Source organism: Trachurus trachurus, assembly GCF_905171665.1.
Source record: "Trachurus trachurus genome assembly, chromosome: 2".
Lineage (NCBI taxonomy): Eukaryota > Metazoa > Chordata > Actinopteri > Carangiformes > Carangidae > Trachurus > Trachurus trachurus.
Window position 1 is genome coordinate 14,693,059 of NC_139914.1, and position 25,746 is coordinate 14,718,804.

Consider the following 25,746-nt stretch of genomic DNA (forward strand, 5'->3'; position numbering starts at 1 on the left):
CTATTTATGATGGTTTTGTACTTTACTTATAAAATGTTTTATTTACAAACTGACAGAAAATTAGACAACGATTAATTTTTTTCTAATCTCAGCACATTGCTGCCTGGCCAAGTTTTACATCTATAAAAGCAGAGGTGGGTAGAGTAGCCAAACATTTCACTCAGAGTATATTTAACCTCTGATTTGTTCGTTTAATGATCAGTGCGTAAATGTACTGTAGGCCTAATAAAATACACAAAAATATAAAATAGCAATGAAAAAATTCAAATATTGTCAAAGAACAACATTTAACAACTAAGACAACATGAATTTTTTTAACAATGTAACATAAATTAAGACAAATTCAGCCACAATAACTTACATAGGCCATAATACATCCATGATCTGAGTCTGTATCTATTCCGATGCTCAGTTTTCCCATGGACGTAAACGCAACACGTCGTCTAACTCTGTACGTCATCACGCTACGCACGTAACGCGCCTAATTTGTTTGGTTCGAAAGGCGCAAACCAGAGAAACAACGGCGAGTTCAGTCCAGTTTTCTCCTTAGTTCTGACCTGAATTCAGCCGTTAGTCGGTGACAACATGTCTCAGCAGAAAGGATATTCACCCAGCTTCAAGAGACCGGCGGAAATCATGCGAATGAGGCGGAAAAGAGCTCGAAGCGAAGCCGCTGGTGGTGGTGGTGTGTCCTCCAGCCCGAGCGGACAGGACTCTGCCTCTACCGCCGGGCAGAGCGCCTCTTCTCCGGCGGGGCTTCGGCCCTTCTCCCCGGGGCCGCTGTTCAACCGCCAGAGCTCCGGAGGAGGAGGAGGAGGAATAAAACGGAGAAACCCGTTCGCAAACATTGAAAACACTCGCAGCCCCAAGAGGAAGTTTGTGATTCACAAGGACGATGACAACACGGAGGGTAAGAGCAACGTTAGCGACGGTTGTCAGGTGAAGAGGCCGACGGAGAGCGACGGAGAGGCGGCCATGGCAACACACAGAGACCGGGAGGGAGAAGAAGGAGTTTTATCTTTCAGAGCAAGTTTGACTGAAGCAGAGAAACAGCAACACCGCGAGATCTCCAGCAAGGTCTGTAACTTACTAACTACATGTTATTGTAGTATATTACACTCTCTAACAGTTCACTAAAGTCGGTGTTTAAACTTATAAGTAACATTGTGTTTCAGACAGATAGAGGACAGCATAGCAGATAGCATCACTATTAAATAGACTTTGGCAACTATCGCGATATTACCCTCTCTTCCAGCTCCATAGGACATTTTGAGAGACTTTCTAGTCCACTATTCTAACTATAGCTAATATATATGGTGTTCAAATGCAAAAAAAATCTGTTTATTCATAATAATAAAATCGCTGAAAATCAACATAAATTAATATCCATCTGCTCAACACTTATTTTGTCATATTATACAGCTCTGGAAAAAATTAAGAGACCATTCCCAAAATGATCAGTTTCTCTGGTTTTACTATTTATAGATATATGTTTGAGTAAAATTCAATTAATTTTTTGTTTTGTTGTATTCTACCAACAACATTTCTCCCAAAATTGGAAAAAATCATTTAGAGCTTTTATAGTCTAAATAACAAAAATATCAAGTCTTTTCAGACCTTGAATGATAATAATAATCAAGGAAAAATGCTCATATTTATTCCTAAAGAACACAGCAAGAATATTTTAACTCAAGAAAAAGAAAAGAATGACTATCATACATGTAGAGATGCTTTTAAGAAACATTTTGTGAAAGATAAAATATATATATATATATATGTATATATATTTGTCTTTTTATTGTGTTATTTTTCTTTAGATTCCATAATAATATTTTATTTTGTCGTTTTCTTTCTTCTGACCTTTTAAATTATATTATATCATGTTTTTTTATTCTTATTATTAGTTGTTCAGTTGTGTCAGCATTTATCCTGAATGTTGTTTGTACTTTTAAAAGTTATAAACACAACAATAATATAGACTTGAACGTCACACAGGCTTAGCTTTAACTATGATACATATTTGATCATCATGATGATATCACATTATTTAGTTTGGTAAATGTGAGTTAGCTAAATGACAGCTAGTCATTAGCTTGTTTGGTAAAACAAAATGTAAAGCACACAACTGTTGAACTGTGTTTGTGTATTTCCAATAATGTTACACTCTTACAAAACATTATTTTTTATTCAGCCAAGCAGTGGACATGTAGTGATGAGTGTTTGTCCTCTGTCCTCTGCTGTAGAGGAGCTTGACCTTCTCTGAGGACGACTCCCTGTTTGAAGAGGAAGAGGACGATGTTAAAGCTCTACTGCTGAAGGTTTGTCCCTGTCCTTTTTATTCTAGTCTCTATTACCCAGGGGGCAAAGCAAAAAAAAAACAGACTTGGAGCGTTGTAAAAGGTTTGACACCAGAAATGATATCTAGGAACTTCAAGGATTAAAACCAAAACCCCTTTCTGGGGTCATTCTGCTGGCGAAATGATGTAAATGCAAATATTTAGGTACTACAATGGCATAAATAGTCATACAACTATAACATTTGGCAGAGAGTATCTTGACACATAGGGGGAGGCAGGAAAAAAAGATTCTGGGGTTTGTTGCAACTCGATTTTAAGATATCACCCTCAACATCCCAAAAAAGACCAAAAAAAGTACTGTTCGCCTGACAAATTCCTATGGAAATTATTATTTTTCAGCACTTTATGGAGAATATCTATGCCTAACATGTATATAGAAAACTTCCTTAATTCATAAGCTTCCATCTGAGTCCAAGATCTAGATTCTACTAGCTACTGGAAAGCTACAGGCTGTCTCCAAACAATGCAACACCTATTGTGAAAAACTACATTTTTTGGGTCTTTTTTGGGATGTTGAGGGTGACATCTTAAAATCAAGTTGCAACAAACCCCAGAATCTTTTTTTCATGCCTCCCCCATGTGTCAAGATACTCTCTGCCAAATGTTGTAGTTGTATGACTATTTATGCCATTGTAGTAGCTAAATATTTGCATTTACATAATTTCGCCAGCAAAACGACCCCAGAAAGAGGTTTTGGCCCCTGTAGCTTTCCATGTATGTTCTGGTTGTACATGTTCAGGTGTTCATCATCCTCTCCTCCTCTCTCCAGAGTCCTCCAGCCCTCTCCTCTGCTGCTGTAGCTCCCTCTGTGGTGATGGAGTACCCAGCAGACTGGAGCATGAAGACGCGCCTCCTCTTCACGTCTCCTCTGTCTCTGTCCTGGGCCGAGCAGCCTAAAGCCCAGGAGGAAGCTCAGGGGCTGAGCCAGCACTGCAGAGCCCAGTTCACACCGCTCCCTCAGGGCCTGCAGGTACGGTAGTGTTATTTTGTGTTGTATCCACAAGTTTCCAAATGTCATCTATGGTCAAAACCGGCTTCCAGTTTTGCCGGTTTGGTGGAATTGTACGTTTATGTTTCCATGGTTTTCAGTCGTTGTCATAGTTGCGGTAAACGCATGGATCTATTAACGCTGCTTTTAACACGGATGATGTCAGTCTGTGTGATATCCACTGTTAAAGGGATAGTTCAACATTTTGGCAAGGTGGCCCATTGCCATAATCCCTATAGTCATAGCAGTAGGTTCATTACCTTTAATTGTAGGTGTAAGCTATTTTCAGTACGGCGGAGCGCAGCAGCAGGCTGCTCAGAGCTACACTATGGAGGCTAATGGAATTTCTTGGTTTCCCTCATCAAACTCATCAAATACAAAATCCCAAAACTCCACAGCGCTTTTGTAGACAAGTTGTGAGCTGCACAACCACCACGCTATGAGATAATGACGGAACGATACGAAACGGAGCCGTTTTCGAGGTAAATTCATACAAAACCGCTGATGCGCGTTGCGTTCAGGGACAGTTTTTCAGCAAGCAGTCTCCGTATTTACCCTGTATTTACCTCGAAAACGGCTCCGTTTCGTATCGTTCCGTCATTATCTCATAGCGTGGTGGTTGTGCAGCTCACAACTTGTCTACAAAAGCGCTGTGGAGTTTTGGGATGTTGAATTTGATGAGTTTAATGAGGGAAACCAAGAAATTCCATTAGCCTCCATAGCGTAGCTCTGAGCAGCCTGCTGCTGCGCTCCGCCGTACTGAAAATAGCTTACACCTACAATTAAAGGTAATGAACCTACTGCTATGACTATAGCGATTATGGCAATGGGCCAATTTGCCAAAATGTTGAACTATCCCTTTAAAAGCTGCTGTGATGATCCATGAGTTTTCCATAAAATTCCATCGGAAGAGCAAAACCGGCAAAACAGGCTACGTTTTTGACGTTCAGAAAAAGGTGGATAGGGTTGCAAAATTCCGGAAATTTTCAAAGTTGGAAACTTTCCATGGGAATTTATGGGAATATATGGGAATTAATGGGAATAAACAGGAATAAATCCGAAATTTACCAAATTTAAGGTTGGCCCTTAACAGGGAACTTAAATATAGTTGGGGGAAATATATTGTAGCATAATCTTGGCTAAAACAACCAGATTTAATGCAAATACACTTGAATATCTATGCTATTCCTCAATCACATGCACACAGCACACTGCTTACTTTTTTTTTTAATTATGTTTTTGTTGTTTAGTAAAATAACTGATTGTTCTCATACAAGAATTAAAACTTGATAAAGTTCTACTCACAAATAAATCTGTTGAAATGTTTTTTAATTGTATTATTTTACATGGATGTCTGCTTATGACAAAACTAAATATTTGCATTTATGTTTGGATATGATACAGTTTGTTTAAATTACCCCCAATTTCCAGTTAATTCCCATAAATTCCCATAAATCCGCCCCTTTGCCACCCTAATCACACGTGATGTCAGTGTGAGTGTTGAGGAAGCATCACTAAGTGTGATCCTTGTGGTCTCTAGGACCCCCGGTCGTGCTCGGCGCTGCGCTGCTCCTTCCAGCAGAGTCTGGTCTACTGGCAGCATCCCTCCCTCCCCTGGCTCTCCCTCTTCCCCCGGATCAACGCCGAGCGCAGCTTCACGGGGAAGTGCACCCCCTGGGCCCAGGATGCAGCGCTGCAGCAGAGCCTCATGAGCGAATGGTGAGTCCACACCAACCACACTGGAGGAGAGGAGAGGGAGTAGTTTCTAACAGCTCCTTAAAGCCCCAGTCTGTAACTTATTTGGCTTTTTATGATCAAAAATCAAATGTTGCTTTCATAAATCTGTATTTCACTGAAGTGGAATCACAGCTGCAGACAAATGAAAGCTTTCTGGTTCCTTAGAATGAGTTGTTACAAGTCGTTACAAATACATAAGTGGACGCTTGTTTGTCCGATTTCACGTGAATGCAACATCAAGAATACGTTCCGATATGCAACCGCACCGCTAGATGGGGGGAATTCCCCATCCATAAAACTACACAACAAACATTTAATATTCCTCCACACTGCTCGTCCACTGCAATCCAAGTGTCCTGAAGGGAGATAGTCCAGAGTTTACTGGAAACTACCTCATTTAGGACATTTTTACAGCCTCAACAGTCCTGTGTTGTATCTCACCGCGTGAATACGCACCAGGGGCCTCATTTATCATTGTGGATACACGTTTTTTTACACGCTCTTTCCCCCATTTTGTGCGTACGCACTTTTCTCCGCCTAATTTGGGATCTATCAAACCAAAACCTGTCGGGAGAAAGTGCCGAAATTTACGACCAGTCTGACCATGGCGTACCGGCATTTACACACTTTTTGAAGACTAGGAGGAATTGGCGACACCGCTGCAGAGTCAGAGAACTGCAGTATGAGAGGGAGAGAGGAGCGCGGACACTGTTTGATGATGACCTGCTTTAAATTATTATGACATAATCTAAAATAAGGAGCAGAATAAATATGATTCTTCTTCTTTCTGCTCTGTTTCATTTAGATTTGGGAGTTTTTTGTTTTTATTGAAGCCTTTCAATGCAAGATGATGTTTCTGACTGATATTGCCGTGTTACCGTGTGTCTCGCTTTCAGAGAAATTCCGCTTCTTTCTCCGCTCTCCGTCCTCTATTGTCTTCACCGTCTTCCACTGACGTCATTCCACACGTTTCCAGAGTACACATGGCTACTTAATATGCACGTACTGTTTTGCATTGACCATATATGGTTGTGTGGGGCCGTTTAGGGGGCTGGGTATGAGGCATGTTCTCATCCACGCTTTTCTCAGGTCCGGTGTGATTTATCAAGGGAAATACCGTGCAGCCGTGTGTACGCGGAGTTTGATAGATCTGAAAAGAGTGTATATTTTTTGGTCGTACGCACATTTTGCCTTTCCGTCGTACTGAAAATTTAAGAGGACTTTTACACGCTCTTTGATAAATGAGGCCCCAGGCAGATTCAACACAGGACTGTTGAGGCTGTAAAAATGTCCTAAATGAGGTAGTTTCCAGTAAACTCTGGACTATCTCCCTTCAGGACACTTGGATTGCAGCGGATGAGGAGTATGGCGGAATATTAAATGGTTTTTGTGTAGTTTTATGAAAGTTTTTGTGTCGGGCGCTATTATTCTCATATAAAGTTTTGGTTGGACAACGAACCGGCCTCCCGGGTCTCTAGATGCACTTTGAGGAATAAAAAACTCTCGAGTATTCATCAGCACGAGGGGGAGACAATAAGGACTGAATATCTTGCCTAAATATCTTGAAAAACATCAGGAAAAGTACGTTGGAGGTTGTTAAAAGAAGCCACAAAACAATAGGAGTGAATTGTTGTAACATAATGTGTTAATACAATTTAAAATTCAACCAATTTATTTAAAGGGATAGTTCAACATTTTGGCAAATTGGCCCATTGCCATAATTGCTATAGTCATAGCAGTAGGTTCGTTACCTTTAATTGTAGGTGTAAGCTATTTTTAGTACAGCGGAGCAGAGCCGTGAGCTGCTCAGAGCTACGCTATGGAGGCTAAGGGAATTTCTTGGTTTCCCTCATCAAACTCATCAAATACAAAATCCCAAAACTCCACAGCGCTTTTGTAGACAAGTTTTGACCTGCACAACCACCACGCTATGAGATAATGACGGAACGATACGAAACGGAGCCGTTTTCGAGGTAAATTCATACAAAACCGCTGATGCACGTTGCGTTCAGGGACAGTTTTTCAGCAAGCAGTCTCCGTATTTACCCTGTATTTACCTCGAAAACGGCTCCGTTTCGTATCGTTCCGTCATTATCTCATAGCGTGGTGGTTGTGCAGCTCACACCTTGTCTACAAAAGCGCTGTGGAGTTTTGGGATGTTGAATTTGATGAGTTTAATGAGGGAAACCAAGAAATTCCATTAGCCTCCATAGCGTAGCTCTGAGCAGCCTGCTGCTGCGCTCCGCCGTACTGAAAATAGCTTACACCTACAATTAAAGGTAATGAACCTACTGCTATGACTATAGCGATTATGGCAATGGGCCAATTTGCCAAAATGTTGAACTATCCCTTTAACAGTGATTGTCTTCATGTCGTCCACAGGTCGGTGAGTCTGTCGTCTCTCTACAGTCTCCTGAAGACCAGACTGTGTCCGTACTTCTACCTCTGCTCTTACCAGGTAGCTGCTGCATAAAACTGTAAAAAAAAAAAACAATTCTTATCATTTTTTTTTTTTTCCTGACAGCAACAATATATCTGGTGTTTTTTTTACTGAATTAAAAAAAAAAATCCCAATAATGTTTCTTGTTGTGTCAGTTCACGGTGTTGTTCAGGGCGGCCGGTCTCGGCGGCAGCAACAACATCACGGCGCTGATCTCCCCGACGACGCGCGGCCTCAGAGAGGCCATGAAGGCCGAGGGTGAGGAGCTCAAGTCCTTAAACGCATCATCAATTCTTTCTTTATTTTTAGAAATTGTACCACTTTTTCTAGATTTATTTTTTTATTTTTTATTTTTTTCCAACTCTCTTTATTGATTTTTCTCATTTTGAACATAGAACACATCAGACATCTTACACATTTACACGTTTACATAAAAAGGGTCATTTAAATTGTATTGACTTATGTATCTCAAGATGAAAAATAGACAGATGAAGGGGATTCATTTAAAAATAAAAAAAAAAGGAAATAAAAAAGATTATTAGATTTTGTTTTTAAACTTTTTTTTCTTTTTTTCTTTACTTTTTTTGGAGGATTGTACCACTTCTTTCTAGAAATGTTTTTGGAGAAATTTTACCACTTTCCCAGAAATTTCTCTATATAATATTTCCAAGAATTCACACCATTGGCCCTAATTTGAATGTACAAAACTTTATTCAGTCTCGGAACAAATATTTTCTGGTATTGTATTTCTGGTGTTTGCTTCAAACTTTTGTCCAATGGGGGTCCATGGTCTAATGTGTGTCAATTTAGGGTCCTTGATGTAAAAAGTATAAGATTTTAAAATTTTTAAGAAAAGTAATGTGGATATTGACGTGTTGACCTGTTGACGTGTTGACGTGTTGACCTGTGGTGCAGGTATAGAGTTCAGTCTCCCTCTAGTGGAGGAGGAGAAGAAGAACAGGGATGAACTGAGTCTGCAGCACCAGGGAGGAGACGAGGACGAGCACAAAGTCAAAGCTGAGGAGTAAGTGAAGTGTGTTTTCCGTAGCTTCCCTGAACGCAGCACGAGCCCAGATTAACAGATTAACACATCATCTCAGTTTACGGCCATACTACCCTGAGCACGCCCGATCTCGTCCGATCTCGGAAGCTAAGCAGGGTCGGGCCTGGTTAGTACTTGGATGGGAGACCGCCTGGGAATACCAGGTGCTGTAAGCTTGCCCTCTCCTCTCCTCCTCTCTCCTCCTCTCTCCTCCTCTCCTCCTCTCCTCTCCTCTCCTCCCCTCTCCTCTCCTCCCCTCTCCTCCCCTCTCCTCTCCTCCTCTCCTCTCCTCCCCTCTCCTCCTCTCCTCTCCTCAGTATATTTTTGAACTGTCATTTTCTGTTGTACTTTGTAGTTTGGCCTTGGTGTCTCGCACTCTCTCTGTGTTTCCGCAGATCCACCGGAGCTCCATCTCTCTGCACCAGCCGCCGCCTACATCGCCCCCCTCCCACCCCTTCCCCTGCCGTTAGACCGGCCTCCCCTCCCTTCCCATGGACCAGTCTGCCACCCAGTCCTCCCATCGAGCTGACCGGCTCTCCCTGCCCCCCCCTCACTAGAGACTGCCTTCATCAACCCCTGCTAACATTTCCATATTCCGCACATTCTGTGACAAACTGTAAACTGTTTTCTTGTCTGTAACAACATCTATTGCACGTCTGCCCGTCCTGGGTGAGGGATCCCTCCTCTGTTGCTCACCCTGAGGTTTCTCCTGGTTTTCCCTGTTAAAAGGGTTTCCATGGAGTTTTTCCTCAGTCGATGTGAGGGTCTAAGGACAGAGGATGTTGTTACGATGCCATGTAAAGCCCTTTGAGACAAACTGTTTGTAAAAACGGGCTATACAAATAAAATTGCCTTGCCTTGCCTCAGGATTTAGTTAACTGGATGTAACGGTTTGTCTGTTGCTGCAGGTGTTGTGAGCTGAAAGCAGCTGTGGGCTGTCGGGCAGCTGAGGAAGAGGAGGCATGCAGCAACAACCATGATGATGATGATGAAGATGATGATGATGATGATAACGGCTTCTCGTGGCTGAAGGAGATGGGCGTCCAGGACAAGATCAAGAAGCCAGACAGCATCAGTATACAACTGTATCCTTTCTGCTGCGCTTCTCTTTACTCACACTGGCCCTCATTTATGAAACTTGCGTACACCAAAAAAATGGGTGTACACCAAATTCACCGCAAGGATCGGCATTTATTAATCTGAGCGTGAGCGTACGGTACGCACAAATCTCACGCCAGCTCTGACCAGGTGTACGCACATTTGGAACCAGCGTAGAACATGCAGGAAGGAGTGCTGCTGTGTCAGAATGATTATTAAACCATAGTCTAATAACGCAGCGATGTGGACCACATGTTGTTGTTGTTTATATTGATAAAAAGATTAAAAAAAAGTAGCCAAAAGAAACGATAAAACCAAGTCCGTGTTGAAAATATAACTCGAGTTTTATTTTGGGCAACTGAGATGAATTAAAAACCACGACGTGACAGATGCTCGTTAATCAGCTGTGTAAACAGAAACAGTCAATGACAGACAGACCTGTTATTGTAGATCACACACACAAACTTCCAACATCTGCAGCACCAGAGCATGACCGGACGGCTCCTCAGTCTCTCTCTCTGCCGGACACCGGAGCCGGCGGGGGGGGGGGGGGGGCTCCGCTACCTGTCCAGGTCCAGCTGATCTCCGCGGCGGAGTGTTTTTTTTATCCCCCGTCACCGGGACCTGTCAGCGGGACATCGGGCCGGTGTTTCACATCCCTCCATCAGCTGAACCATGCCAGCGGTGCTGATGGGTATAAAGTCACGTTCGCAGCAGTAATATGCCTATATGATTTCTCCTCAGTCACTTGTGTTTAGTAAACTGCAGCAGCATTTCATGAGGTCGCTGGGTTTCCTGACGTGGTCGGTGACACGTGCGTCTGCAGCCTCCATCCACCGGGATGATGCTTATCAATCACAAAAACTATCAATCTATCAATGTCCAGATAGTTAATGTTGCCGCCCTCTCCCTGTTCAACGCGGTAATGTTGGTAAAGTCTCTTCTTGGCCGTCTTCCGTGTCTCCATGTGGTAAAAGGGGCAGGGCGACGCCTCTAAAGCAGGAATATATTGGGGCGTGACATTTAAATTACGCTCGTTTTCAGCCGCCGGATTTATCACCACCACGCCGGTTCTACGCCGAAATCAGCAGCGTACACACTTTTAGTAAATCACACGTGACACTTGGCGTACACTGATATTTACACCAGAATCTACACCAGATCCTGCGCAAGTTTGATAAATGAGGGCCACTGTCATCGGGTCTCATTCATGAAACGTGAGTAAATCTGTGTGTAGATTTGCACATAAAAGCTCACTCTACTAAAACTCTACTCCAGATTCATGAACGGTGCAGGAAACTCAGATTTGATCGTAAACACGTGTGTAAGATGATGAATGCCAACCCATCGTAAACTAACAACACGCCCCCGGTGATCAGCCATTAGCATAGATCTCCATACATGAATAGCCATATAAGGAGATCCTGAAGTGAATTAAAGGGATAGTTCAACATTTTGGCAAATTGGCCCATTGCCATAATTGCTATAGTCATAGCAGTAGGTTCGTTACCTTTAATTGTAGGTGTAAGCTACTTTTAGTACAGCGGAGCGCAGCAGCAGGCTGCTCAGAGCTACGCTATGGAGGCTAAGGGAATTTCTTGGTTTCCCTCATTAAACTCATCAAATTCAACATCCCAAAACTCCACAGCGCTTTTGTAGACAAGTTGTGAGCTGCACAACCACCACGCTATGAGATAATGACGGAACGATACGAAACGGAGCCGTTTTCGAGGTAAATTCATACAAAACCGCTGATGCGCGTTGCGTTCAGGGACAGTTTTTCAGCAAGCAGTCTCCGTATTTACCCTGTATTTACCTCGAAAACGGCTCCGTTTCGTATCGTTCCGTCATTATCTCATAGCGTGGTGGTTGTGCAGGTCACAACTTGTCTACAAAAGCGCTGTGGAGTTTTGGGATGTTGAATTTGATGAGTTTAATGAGGGAAACCAAGAAATTCCATTAGCCTCCATAGCGTAGCTCTGAGCAGCCTGCTGCTGCGCTCCGCCGTACTGAAAATAGCTTACACCTACAATTAAAGGTAATGAACCTACTGCTATGACTATAGCGATTATGGCAATGGGCCAATTTGCCAAAATGTTGAACTATCCCTTTAAGTATCCTATCTTAGAAAACCCAGAACAGTTCGATATGAAACATGAAATTAAAAAAACGAAAATAAAAAATACACGTAACTACAGAGCTACAGCAGCCACAGAAGGGGGAGGCTCTTCACAGCCTCAGCTACCTCAGTAGAGGAGCATGGTTATATCAACACATGAAGTTATATACGTTTTTATATCATATTATTTTCATCATTAGATGGAGCCTTGACGTGTTTGTGCGTGTCTAATCCCTAAAACGTCTCTCTCTCCAAATATTTCTAATCCTTTGTCATAGGGGTGGGCGATATGGCAAAAATATCATATCACGATTTTTTAAAAATAAAGTCACGATTTCGATTTTATCACCATCTTAAATTGAAAAAAGAAAAACAGAGAGTTTAGGCCAAAGAACCTTTCTAAACAGATTTTAATCTAAATAGTTGCAGTTTTGGCTACCTCTTGGTTAGATCGTCTACACACTCTAACTTCACCATCTAATATCACCATATCGCCCAGCCCTACTTTGTCATGTTTAAATTACATGTTTCAGAAGCATCGACGTAATTTTAACATGAGAGGGAGCACTAATGCTAAATAAAATTGTAATTTACAGCTGTGACAAGCAACATTTCTGTGCATTTCTACATTTACACAAGCGCTACACACAGTCAGTAGTAGGTGTAGATTTTGTGAGTAGCTACTAAAAGATTAGATTGATGAATGCTAGGGGTGGGGGAAAAAATCGATTCATGTAAGAATCGAGATTCTTATTCTCTAAGATTCTGAATCGATTCATAATCTTCAAAAATCGATTTTTTATTAATTTTCCTCCGTCTCAATACGCGCCCTCACAGCGCCGTACACAGCGCTGCAGCACGCCATGGCGCTAAAAGACGCTCGTTAACCGCCTACAAACGTTAACTGATCTGATTTAAATGCTCTATTGAATGTCTGTGACGAGGCTTGTGTACATCAGCAACCCGACCCTCTATTGAGGCGAGAGGACGATCGCTGTTTGTTTTTTTGTTTTTTTTTTGCCGTTAAACACACACGCGCTCCAGCTGAGCAGCCACATCCACTGCGCTCTGGATCAGCTGATCGGTGCTCAGGTGACGTTAGATCTTCACTTTTTTAAACTCATACAAAGTGCAGCCAAACAGCAGACTGAAGAGAGAGGACCAGCAGCAGCAGCAGCAGCTCCTCTGTGGCGCTGCAGAGTCAGACAGGCTGCAGGTCAGCTGGCGTGAGAGCGTAGTGCCGTCTTTTTTTTTTTCTTTTTTTTTTAGCAGCGCCTTTGTTACAGGTGATACATGTCTATGTGCATGTGCATGAGAACTGATTTTGAATCGAATAGACACCCAAATATTCACATCCCTTCAGTCCAGGCTTTTGAAAAGAGAGTAGCCTATAAAATCAGCTTCATGTAGCAGTTTACTTTAAAATGGTTCAAATATATTGCTGCTGAATAAATCTGAAACATGTGATGTGCATTTTTTGGGAGGAAATATGGCTTCTGATATAATAGTCTGTAGATATCATCATCATTCATCTTTTTCACATGGTCTGGTGTTAATAAAGCAAACTAAAAATCGCAAAAATAAAATCAAGAATCGAATCGATTTTTGAATCGAATCGGTTGAATCGAAAATCGATTTTGAATCGAATCGTGACCCTCAAAATCGGAATCGAATCGAATCGTGAGCCACCCAAAGATTCACATCCCTAATGAATGCGGAAATCCACGTAAATTTCTGCTGCACGCGTTTAACACACAAATCTGTGCTGCTCACGTTTCATGAATGAGACTCGACGCAGTATCACCAAACCCCGGTTGCAGCTCCTTGACCCGGTCTCTAGGCGTAAAGAAGGCCACGCTGTGAGTCTGGACCATAAACCTGAGTCAGTGGTGTGTGTGGAGGGTTCACACACCTTCACCCTCATCAACTTCCTCATCAACTGTAAGAGTCTGGTGGCAGCAGCAGGGTCCCAGGCCGGGCTGCCCCCCACGCTGCTGGCCCCGGTCGCCTTCAGGGGGGCCACCATCAACTCACTCAAGGTATTATTATGGTATACACACACACATGGGCGTGGTAGTAGGGGGAAAAGGGGACTTGACTACCCAGGGCCTGAGTAGGGAGAGGGCCCATGAAAATCCTGAAATTATTATTTTTTTGTGTGATGTTTTTATTTTGAATGAATTGGCCCCCCCAATTAATTGGTGTCATAATTTATTTCAAATATATTGATAACATCAACTGAGAGATTGATTGATTGATTGATTGATTAATTGATTGATTGATTGATTGATTGATTGATTGATTGATTGATTGATTGATTGAGCCTAGATTGAATGAGGCTAGCTTTCATCATGCCAGCCAAAAAACATAAATCGGGGTATCAGAAAAAGAAAAAGAAAGAAGGCAGAATAAGGGGAAGCAACTGTTAAAGGGATATTTCAACATTTTGGCAAATTGGCCCAATGTCATAATCCCTATAGTTTTAGGAGTAGATTTGTTACCTTTAATTGTCAGTGCAAGCTATTTTTAGATTGGCGGAGATATGATATGAGATAATAACAGAACGTTTTGAGTTGTTTTCGAGGTAAATGCAAAGCCAGTATAGTGCCGAAAAGAGATTGCTTGCCGAAAAACTGCCCCCCACAGAAACACGCTTTGGCGGCTTTGTATAAATTAACCTCAAAAACAACTCTGTGCTTCGTGCACTGGCATGGATAGGGGCCCACTGACATTATGAGTGTACAGGGCCCAGAATGTGGTGCTACGCCCCTGCACACACACACACTTCTACACCTGTTGTTGTTGTTGTTGTGTCTGACTGTGTTTGTGTTTCAGGCTCGCAGTGTGAACGTGAAGAGCCAGGTCGGTTCTGTGTTTCACAACATCAGCAGTCTGGAGATCAGAGGTAATTCATCTACATCTCAACAGTTTGTCTTACTGCTTCTTATATATACGCAGTTAGTTATATACTTGGTGTCATAGGTGTTATTTCCTTTAATGGAGTGCTTGGTATCCTCTTTAGTTGTAATAAAAACAATTTCTGCATATAGTTCTTCACCTTTCAAAAGTAATAATTTTAATAATTGTTCAAAATAATATGTTAAAAGGAAAATACAGGAACTTTAATTCAATCATAAAATTTTGTTAAAGAGTTAGTTATTTAAGTTTCAGCTAAATACTTATCAGGGATGCAAACAGCGCGCCGAAAAGCGCAACTCGCTTTTTTCATGACCAATTAGGTGACTTGTGTGAATCGTTCAGAGGGTCAGTAAAATGTTTTTCTAACAGTGACAGTGACAATCACGTGAAACTGAGGCGAACTCATTCATGGTTGTCTCTGATTATACTGATAACAGCCGACCTATTAGCTTCCAATGTAAATGCGCGACATGTGTGCTCATTACCCAAAGCGATTATAGAAGAGAAACACACATTTCAGGACCGCTGACTTGTATCATCAAAACTGACAAATGTAAACACAGAAGGCTGAAAATCACTGACAACAACAACAAATCAACAGTGTAAAGTAGAGCTGTAGATGTATGTCTATATGCAGTGGCCTAGTTAAACTGCATACTGTACCTATCACTGCTATTGTTTCTGATGTACAGCTGCATTAGAATATCATGGGAGAGTTTATTAAAGGCCTATGTCACTAATTCAAGTGAAATTAATACTATATATATATATATATATATATATATATATATATATACATACAGTTAAGGTCAAAATTATTAGCCCCCATGCAACTTTTTAACATTTCCCTAAAATAATGCCCAATGTTAGCAATATTCATAAAATTTTATTTAGTAAATCATTCATCAATGATATGACCCCATTTTGGTACACTTTGGAATGTGAAATAAATATTCAAGATTTATTTATGAACAATTTGGTAAAAATTGAGATGGTCAAAATTATTAGCCCTCTATGGGATTTTTTGCTTGCTTTTTCTGCTAACTCGGTTTGAAACCACACCTGAGCAGTCAAAAGGACGCAGGTGGTGGTGGACTTAATGGTCATCGTCCAAGAAAAACCCCTTTGCTCTCACGGCAGCACATCAAAGTCGGACTGAACTTTGCCAGAGACAATTTGAAACATTAGGGTGAGTTTTGGAAGTCTGTGCTTTGGTCTGATGAAACTACACATGAGCTGTTTGGGCATGCACCACGATGAAGATCCCTCACAACAGTCTTGCATGAAACATCATGTCCAGATGAAGCCAGTTCAGCAACAATCGTCTTTGCAGAGCTCCAGGGTTTCTTGTTGACATCTCTGATTATTTTGCGCTCCAAAGTTTTGGAAATCTTGTGTTTTTTGACTGCTCAGGTGTGGTTTCAAACCGAGTTAGCAGAAAAAGCAAGCAAAAAATCCCATAGAGGGCTAATAATTTTGACCATCTCAATTTTTACCAAATTGTTCATAAATAAATCTTGAATATTTATTTCACATCCCAAAGTGTACCAAAATGGGGTCATATCATTGATGAATGATTTACTAAATAAAATTTTATGAATATTGCTAACATTGGGCATTATTTTAGGGAAATGTTAAAAAGTTGCATGGGGGCTAATAATTTTGACCTTAACTGTATATATATATATACAGTATACGTCCATAACACACTGAATGAAACATCCCATGTTTTTTATTTATTCAGTTTATTTTAATAGTAATAATTGTGACTAACATTCAGTGAAGACCTAAAATTCAGTATCTCCAAATTTGAAATATTGCAAAGGAGTTTCCTATCGTCTTGTTTCCTCCAGGACCGATCCTCCCCTCCTCTCTCCACGCCGTCACCACGCTGCTCCGCCTGGCTCAGAAAGGAAACTTCTCAGCTACTCTGTACACACACAACCCCACCGCTGTGATGAACACGTCCAACACCAACACCAAACCTCAGGCATCTCCTCCTGTGGTGGTCGACCTGTCCAGCTGTGGTCTCGAACCTGCGTCCGTCCTGCAGCTGCAGCAGCCGTCCGCTCTGGGGAAGAGCGCGCTGACTCACCTCCACATGAACAACTACAGCTACAGCTGGAAGAACTGATTCTACTGCTGCATCGCTTTGTGTTTTTAACCCGTTTGTAAAGATGTGACTGACTTGTTCTGAATGGATCTTTAAAGGGATAGTTCAACATTTTGGCAAATTGGCCCATTGCCATAATCCCTATAGTCATAGCAGTAGGTTCGTTACCTTTATTTGTCGGTGCAAGCTGTTTTTAGAACGGCGGAGCAGAGCCGTGAGCTGCTCAGAGCTACGCTACGGAGGCTCATTATGGGATTTCTTGGTTTCCCTCATCATCAAACTCATCAAATACACAATCCAACAACTCCACAACGCTCTGGTGGACAAGTTGTGAGCTGCACATTCACCACGCTATGAGATAATAACACAACGTTACCACACAGAGTTGTTTTGGGGGGAAATACAGAGACTGTTGATGAAAAACTGTCCCTGAAGGCAACGTGCATCAGTGGTTTTGCATGAATTTCCCTCTAAAACAACTCTGTGTGGTAACGTTGTGTTATTATCTCATAGCGTGGTGAATGTGCAGCTCACAACTTGTCCACCAGAGCGTTGTGGAGTTGTTGGATTGTGTATTTGATGAGTTTGATGAGGGAAACCAAGAAATCCCATAATGAGCCTCCGTAGCGTAGCTCTGAGCAGCTCACGGCTCTGCTCCGCCGTTCTAAAAACAGCTTGCACCGACAATTAAAGGTAACGAACCTACTGCTATGACTATAGGGATTATGGCAATGGGCCAATTTGCCAAAATGTTGAACTATCCCTTTAATGTAGATAAGATAGGATGTTTATATGACTTATGAATTTTTATTTCTCCCTCTTTCAGTTCAACTTTTATCGAATTAAATTATTGTTGCACTGTGACAGGACTGGATCACTGAGGAAGTCGATGTATGAGTGCTGCTGTTGATTAAAACTGTTTTCTTGAGAGTTTTGTGGATTTTAATGGCGAATATGATGAATCACAGTTACCATGGAGACTTATTCCAGCTTTTATTGTGTATTTATTGAGCACATATTCACAGCTTTTCTGTTGCAAGAGCTAGATAGTGTTTTATTATAGCACTGCATCTGCTTTTTAAAGGTACAAAAAGAGGTTCTAATTTTTAACACCTTACATTTATGCAGAGGTGGTAGTAACGCGCTACATTTACTTGAGTAACTTTTTGGATAAATTGTACTTCTAAGAGTAGTTTCAATTCAGCATACTTGTTACTTTTACTTGAGTATATTAGACGAAGCGGTACTTTTACTCCGTGACATTGATCCAATGCGCGATCTGTTTGTTTTTTGTAAGAAAGCAGAAGTGAGTGATCCGGTCGTTTTCGCTAATGCTGCGTTCCAGGCAGGCTTTTGAAATCGGAAATTACAGCTTCAAGTCACAACTTACGACTTTGTAGCGTTCCAGGCAACCCACTCGTGTTTTTCCGACCTGTTTTACCGGTGAAAGTCACTATAACGGCCACTCGTAACTTCTGACCCGTGAAGTCGTACCAGATCGAACTGGTACCACTTCACGGTCGGAAAAATACGAGTTTCCTTGAACGCACCATAACAGTCCTCGTCCCTACGTCACCACATTCACGGCGTTCCTTGGCTGCACACACAGCCCTGCATGCCGTTCTCTCTCCTCATTGGATAAAAACTGTAGGATACGATAAATGTTTTCTCCTCGGCTCAGAGCAGAGCAGAGTGACTGACAGACCCGTGTTTCAGACCAAACACTCTATGTAAGTGATTGCTGTCGGAAGATATAACTATTTAAGACTTATATTAACACAAATATATCACTCCTGCTTTAAGACTCAGATCCATTATTAAAAAAAATAATAAAAGACGAAACAACGAAACAAAGACACAGGCAATACAATATTTATAATTTATTTATTACTGACAGCGATGTTTTTATAATTGTTTTATTTTAAAATGTGTGTGTGTGTGTGTGTGTGTGTGTGAGAGAGTGAGAGTGAGGGTATGATCCTCCAGGCTGGTGGTGGAAGGTGTCTGTGAACCGCCACTGTCCACTCTCACCCTTTTTTTCTTTCTTTTTTTAGAATAACAAAGTAAAACGGTCCGTTATGCTACCTGGCTAACTAACTAGCGCTCAAATCACGTGCAGTCCACGTGCCGGCCGAACAGCCAATCAAATCGCACGACACAGGTGCCGCAAAGTTCAAGGGGCAGAAGTTATTAACAATATCATTTATGGTCAGGAATGTTTCAAGTGATGAGATATGTCGTCATTTCTTATATATATTCATATTATAGTATTTTAATCCATACAAACTAATTCATAGATATTACCCTGCCAGCATAGACGTAGGAACTAGGGGGGGGGGGGGGTGATATACAGCAGCCTGGCATCATGGAGTCAGGCTGCTGTAGCGCTTCACTCCACCATGTCAGTAGAAAACGCTGTAGTACCTCCTCCAGGCCTGTGTGGAGCGTGTGTGGCGCTGTAGCGCTGCCACACAGAAACACTAACAACAGAGAAGAAGACAGAAAGCTTCTTCCCCGCAGGATTCAAACTCCTTCAAGTGGATTAAATGTTGATGGGAGTCGTGTCAGTGCAAATGTGACGGTCGATAATGATTTAACGGGCGAGATTCATCTGCAGCGTCCGAGGGAGCGACAGTAGTCAGCTGTTAAGTTACGTAGCTGTAGCTACACAGGTGTGTGTCCGTACAGGTAGAGCGGTGATATGACATCATCGTTTCAGAAAACATCTGTTTTGGGTGTTTTCGGACCACAGATGTGCAATGCTTCATAAAGAAAAGTCCAGGTGCTTCAGCTGGACTTTGAGAGAGACTGGACCCGGAAGTGTCCGACCCAGTGGAAAGACGCTGTTCTTTATGGCCACACCGCTGCACACAACTCTTCTAAAGGTAGTTAACACTAAGTCTCTTTTAATGCATTCTGCCCGCCGTGGCATTGTTTCTATTGTTTAGTCTCTATCTTAAAGCTGAGTGGTTTTGTCCTGTCTGAATGTCTGAGTGTAGCTGCTGCATCTGGCTGTGTGTTGTGTTGTGGTCTAGTAGCTTCAGTTGTTTCAGTGATGCGCAATGGCTGCGTGCGTGCGTAAAAGAGAGATGAAATGGCACACTGTGTGTGGCTGTGTGTGAAAGAGGGGGGGGTGGTAATTTTCAGACAACGTCCGACTCTCCCAACAAAAATCCCGCACCCCCTCTCAGAAAATAGTTCCGACGTCCATGCCTGCCAGACATTATTTGTTAAAAATTAAGAAAGATCTATTATATGTGTGAATTGTTCTCTGTGTGAGTCTGAGCCTGAAACTGTGATGCACCTGTTTTGGAACTGTAACTCCACCGCCACCTACTGGACAGAAGTAACGCGTTACATCACATTGAAGATTGACTCAGACTTTTCTTTAGATTGGAACAATAATGTACTTTTTGGTGTCCACGATGTCAAAAGTAAGAAACAGAAAGAACTGTAGCTATGTCATAAACTTGATAATAATATTAGGGAAATATCACACACACAAAGCTGAATGTAGTCACTCTAAACCTGTTTTGTGGCATTCCAAAGGGAAACGGAACAGTACATGCAAAGTATCTGTGACTCCAATAATAAGAAAGCTATGAAACATATGATTTGTGCTCTTTATTCTCTGTTCTCTGGCTGTTCAATTCTTTCTTTGAAGATACAGTAGGGGAGACCGGGGACAGGTGCAACACTTTTTGCATTTGGCTCTCTTACTCAGAGACGGTTTGGATCAGACAAACCAAATTTTTATACAATAAACGTACATTTGTCTGTTAATAGCCAACACAATTAATAGATGATTACAGAATCCACATTATTCACAATTTGCATTTGAGTGTAAGGAGTCAGATGTTGCAACTGACCCCGGGCCCGGGGACGGTTGCAACATGTTACAAATACAATATATTTCATGTCTAGTAAAAGGATTATTATCAAAAATATAAATTCTATAGTGTTATTTATTCATCAGCTTTGATCAGATGGCAGTTACAGTATAGATTTGTCTAGATGAGGAGGCCTTATTGTATGTGCAGATATCAAATATTCAAATTGAAAAAAAAAAGACTTTCAGTGACATAAGGATGAATGGAACAATTTGTGAGGGAATAACTTTTATATTGCCATTGTCATTTATTCTCTCATCATTTTACTATTAGCAATACAACAGTAAAAAAAAAAATTAATGTCAAAATACTGTTTTGTGGTCTGTTTTTATATTCATATATTGCACAGGGACACCCTGTCCGGTCAGCCATGATGAAACCCCATGTAGCTAAACAAAGTGCTCTTGATACATGCTAATCATATCACCTTAAAGTTAACATGTCACTCCTTTAAACCATAGAAGTTTGAGCAGAATCACAAAAAGATTGACAACAATTTTAACAAAAACAAAGCTCAAGAAAAAAATACTTTCATACCTCAAAAACAGTTTTTTTTGCAATATGGTATTTGCCCAAAAGTAATACTATATTTAACAAATTTGACATTTTTGAAGGGGCATCATGATTCAAATGTATTCAGCTTGGAAAAGCCCAGGGCTGCGTTCACCAGGCATTTATTTAACTAGAAATAAAATAAATGTACGTATGTGTAAAAATGTAATTTTTTTTGGTATCATCATCACAATCCTCAGCCCCTATGTCACAGTGATTAATAGGACATTATGTAAATTCTGGCTGCCTGTTAATTTGTCATTACTTTGGGTCATCAATCACCTGAAGCTCAGCCAAGGAAATCAATTCTTGTCTGTGCTGGTCGGCTGCAGAGAGAAAACTGGAGCTTTAGCAACAGAACAGTGATTCACGGCTGGTAAATGACTGATAATGACTTTGATTGAAATGTTTTTGGAGCTACATGAATTTATTCCAGGGAATCAATAGGCTTTTTTTTTTTATTAGTGTTGCTTAAATATTTAAGTAAGTTTGTTACAGTGTGAAACTATTTCAACAAACATGTATGTATCATTTATCAGCTTTTTACCTTGTAAAATGATTTAAACCTTCAGTTTTAAAGGTTATATTGGGATGTCATGATAAAATTTGACCACTAGATGGCAGCGTTGCCTAAGTCTACACAACCACACTGTACAAGCCTTTAGATAGACTCTGACTCTGAACTCATCTTTTGCACAAAGCACTTTAGTTCTTAAACCAGACTGTGGTGTAATGAATTATGGGGAAATTAAGACTTTTAATTCATTGTATACTTTTTCAAAGTAAAAAAAAAGGCCAACTAAGGAACTTCTGCGCTCTGTTTCCCTGAGGAGAAACCAACTGCTTGGCCTCAACTGTCAAAGCTGTGATATCAAAGGGCTTTTATGGATTTTTTCACATCTGTATTTGGGATTTTCTTGATTTTCACCCATCCAAAAACCAAACCAAACACTTCTTCAGGAGCTCAGCAAGACACCAACAGTGTGAAGTTGAGCAGAGTCCATCTAAAGTCCTATACCGCTATTCTTCTTATTGTAAATTGTAAAGATAGTATGTTGCTATGGTTTTTCTGCAAATTCCAGGGTTAACATGTTGTTAAGCCAGCTGCTCGATGTCTTTATTGAGTTATCAGTAGATGTGTGGACAGGAGGTTTTCCCTTTCACTGTTAATATCACCACAGACCAGATAGGGCTGTCTGAACAGAACTCACCCTGGTCCTAGAAGGGTTTCTGATTCTTCCTCTGAGGGAACTCCTTTACCTTTCAGATATAAGTGATATCAACTCCTAAAACCTAGAATTTGTCAATCTCAATGCATGGTTTGCTTATTACTGGATGAGAAAGGGGGTTATTAGGCTACTAGTGGTAGGACAACCGTGAAGTTGATGGACAATGATCATGAATGAAGGGAAGACAATCTGGGATTCAGAGGAGATTACTCTTAGATAATAGATTACTCTTATTATTTATGACATTAAAGAAGAACTGAAAAGAACTCACCTCAAGCAGCACCAGCATTAGCCATGTGGTTGAGTTAGCATTAACTAATTAATCTGGGAACAAGGCTGATAGACCAGGAGGGATTCAAGGAATACCCAAAGATAAAGAAGGAATGAAGACGGTTGGTTTTCTTGATGACATGTGCGTAGGAATCGACCAATTATCTTCATGTTTGAAGTTTGTAAAAGGTACTATGATAATTTGCTTCTACACAGGGCCGTCGCTAGGAAATCTGGGTCCCCTTAAAGAATACTAAAGTGGGCCCCTCCCCCTGACTTTTCCTTTTTCTTTCTTAGACTACGTATGTATTATCATTTTTTATTTAGCCTACTTTGTTTTGATGCTAATGCAGCATTACTATGAGTATTATCATCACCTTTCTCCCCTATACAACGACCCTGAATCAGATGAGGTGTGTGTGTGTGTGTGTGTGTTCATGAGCAGTAACCACAGGACAGTCGCATTTTCTTCACAAGGGTATTTATATAAATCACAACCAAATGTGCACTATCAACAATTTCAAAATAAAAGTCGTTTGTGTGTATGTACGCATGCGTGTGTGTGTGTGAGAGAGAGAGAGAGAGAGCGGAAGGAAGGAGTGGTGATAACATGATCAAATCCAGATGTTATTTACAGCAATGGCAGTGAATCATGGGTGAATGTAGCACTTACACACTCACACACACTCACATACACACACACACACACACGCACAACATGCTACCATAAAAGGTATTGTAGGAATAAGTTAACCCATCACTCTTCATACTGTGATGATTTCTCAGTGCAGTGAGGAAATGAATAAATCATCCGAGTCATATTGAAGCCTTTGAGATCCGATTCAAACCTTGATAGAATCCAGTCTAATTAATAAACACGGATTCTAACTTTATTAATTAATCCACAAATATCTCTGTGAGGATTAGGGTTGCAAAATTCCGGGAATTTTCAAAGTTGGAAACTTTCCATGGGAATTTATGGGAATTAACGGGAATAAAACTGAAATTTACAAAATTTAAGGTTGGCTCTTAACAGGGAACTTAAATATAGTTGGGGGAAATATATTGTAGCATAATCTTGGCTAAAAGATTTGGGTAAAAGAATTGATTGTTTTTCAATTGTATTATTTTGCATGGATGTCTGCTTATGACAAAACAAAATATTTGCATTTATGTTTAGATATGATACAGTTTGTTTAAATTACCCCCAATTTCCAGTTAATTCCCATAAATTCCTAATAATTCCCATAAATTCCCATAATTCCCAAGGAAAGTTTCCAATTGGGAATATTTCTAAAATTCCCCAGTTTAACTTCCCATGGAAAGCTTTTGCAACCCTAGTGAGGATGGTGATTTTATTTTGAAGGGTCAGGATGAGGTGTGGAGTCTGAGAGTCAGAGGTCAAAGTTTGTTTTTTTTGCTTCAGGGGGTCGTCGTAACAACCCGCCAACCAGTGATGTGATCATGTTTCCTTGACGAGCAATGGGGGGGGCGGAGCTAAGACGGACCTGTCAATCAAATCAATCTATTCACAATAACAACAACAACAACAACATTAATGAGGAAAATGTCCGTTTTTGAAGCAGAACTGAGCGTCCAGTGCTGCTGCTGCATGCACCTGTCAGTGTCAGCGTCTCCACTTCCAGCGAGCCCATTGGCCGGTGCACCTGTCAGTCATTCTGTGTCTGCTTCTTCTTGGAGCTCTTATCTTATCCAGCGCCTGGTCACATGATGACGAATATAAACGTTTTTTAAAAGGGAGCTCTGTGTGTAATTATATGTTCCAATTTATGAAATTACTTCACCTTTAATATTCATTGTTATATTTATTCAACTTTATTTTGTATTTTATGGCCTTGTACTTTTTGTAATTTTTAAGGTGTCCTTGAACGTATTAATAAAATGTATTATAAGTAGTATTAGCATTAGTATTAATATTAAAGCTATAGTGCGTAACTTCTACGTGTCTGTAAATATCCGTTTCACCCAAGCCACTACAAGAGAAGATGATACAACACTGATTAAGCTGTTCTGCTCCTCTAACACCTCGGCGTATTCTTCAGTATTTGTTCTTTTTGTATTTGGTGTCTTTGGCGACATTCCCGCGCTGGCGGACAGGAAATAATGGTGCGTTCCAGGCAACCCGTAACTCGGATGGATGTTTTTCCGACCTGTGAACTGAACCAGTTTGATATGGTAAGAGTTCATGGGTCTGAAGTTACGAGTTTGACGGCCGTTATAGTGACTTTCACGGGTAAAACAGGTCGGAGAAACACAAGTTACGGGTTGCCTGGAACGCTCATCGTGACTTGAAGTCGTAACTTACGGGTTCAAAACCGTGCCTGGAACGCAGCATAACGCGTTCTACTCGGTTTTACCTGACAAAAAGCCTTCTCATTCGGCAGAAGGTCTGTTGGCGAAGAAAGAGAGTGACAAACGGTAGCGGTGGGGAGGGGAGGGGCGGGTTACACCGGGCCCTAGGTGCTGGCCGTTTCGTTGTAATAACGCAGAAATCCTCTAGGGGGCGATAGAAGTTACGCACTATAGCTTTACGTAATAACCAGTTGGAACCCACGGGTCCAGTCAGGGTGGGAAAGTCTAACTTGATACAACCATATTTGTTTTTATAGTACAATGTCATGATCCCCAGAGGATACAGCATTTCTGAACCAAATAGGCAAATTAGATGAATTTACTGAACTCTGCATTATTTAGATGAATTATTTAGATAAATTAACTGAACTCTGGATTATTTGGGGTCCAGTCAGGGTGGGAATGTCTAACTTGATACAACCATATTTGTTTTTATAGTACAATGTCATGGTCCCCAGAGGATACAGCATTTCTGAACCAAAAAGGCAAATTAGATAAATTAACTGAACTCTGGATTATTTTGGGTCCAGTCCGGGTGGGAAAGTCTAACTTGATACTACCATATTTGTTTTTATAGTACAATGTCATGATCCCCAGAGGATACAGCATTTCTGAACCA

The 25,746-nt window shown here is 41.1% G+C and overlaps 1 protein-coding gene across 1 annotated transcript; it reads left to right on the forward strand.

Moving 5' to 3' along the window:
* Positions 1-585: 585 nt before the first annotated feature.
* On the forward strand, positions 586-16,914 carry donson (DNA replication fork stabilization factor DONSON; the record flags this gene model as incomplete). Its single annotated transcript, XM_083989427.1, has 11 exons — positions 586-1,077; positions 2,244-2,318; positions 3,127-3,327; positions 4,886-5,064; positions 7,465-7,540; positions 7,678-7,780; positions 8,438-8,546; positions 9,473-9,649; positions 13,622-13,820; positions 14,617-14,686; positions 16,554-16,914. The coding sequence occupies 11 exons, from the start codon at positions 586-588 to the stop codon at positions 16,832-16,834; spliced, it is 1,962 nt and encodes a 653-aa protein (XP_083845553.1). The 3' UTR covers positions 16,835-16,914.
* Between the last annotated feature and the right edge of the window lie 8,832 nt (positions 16,915-25,746).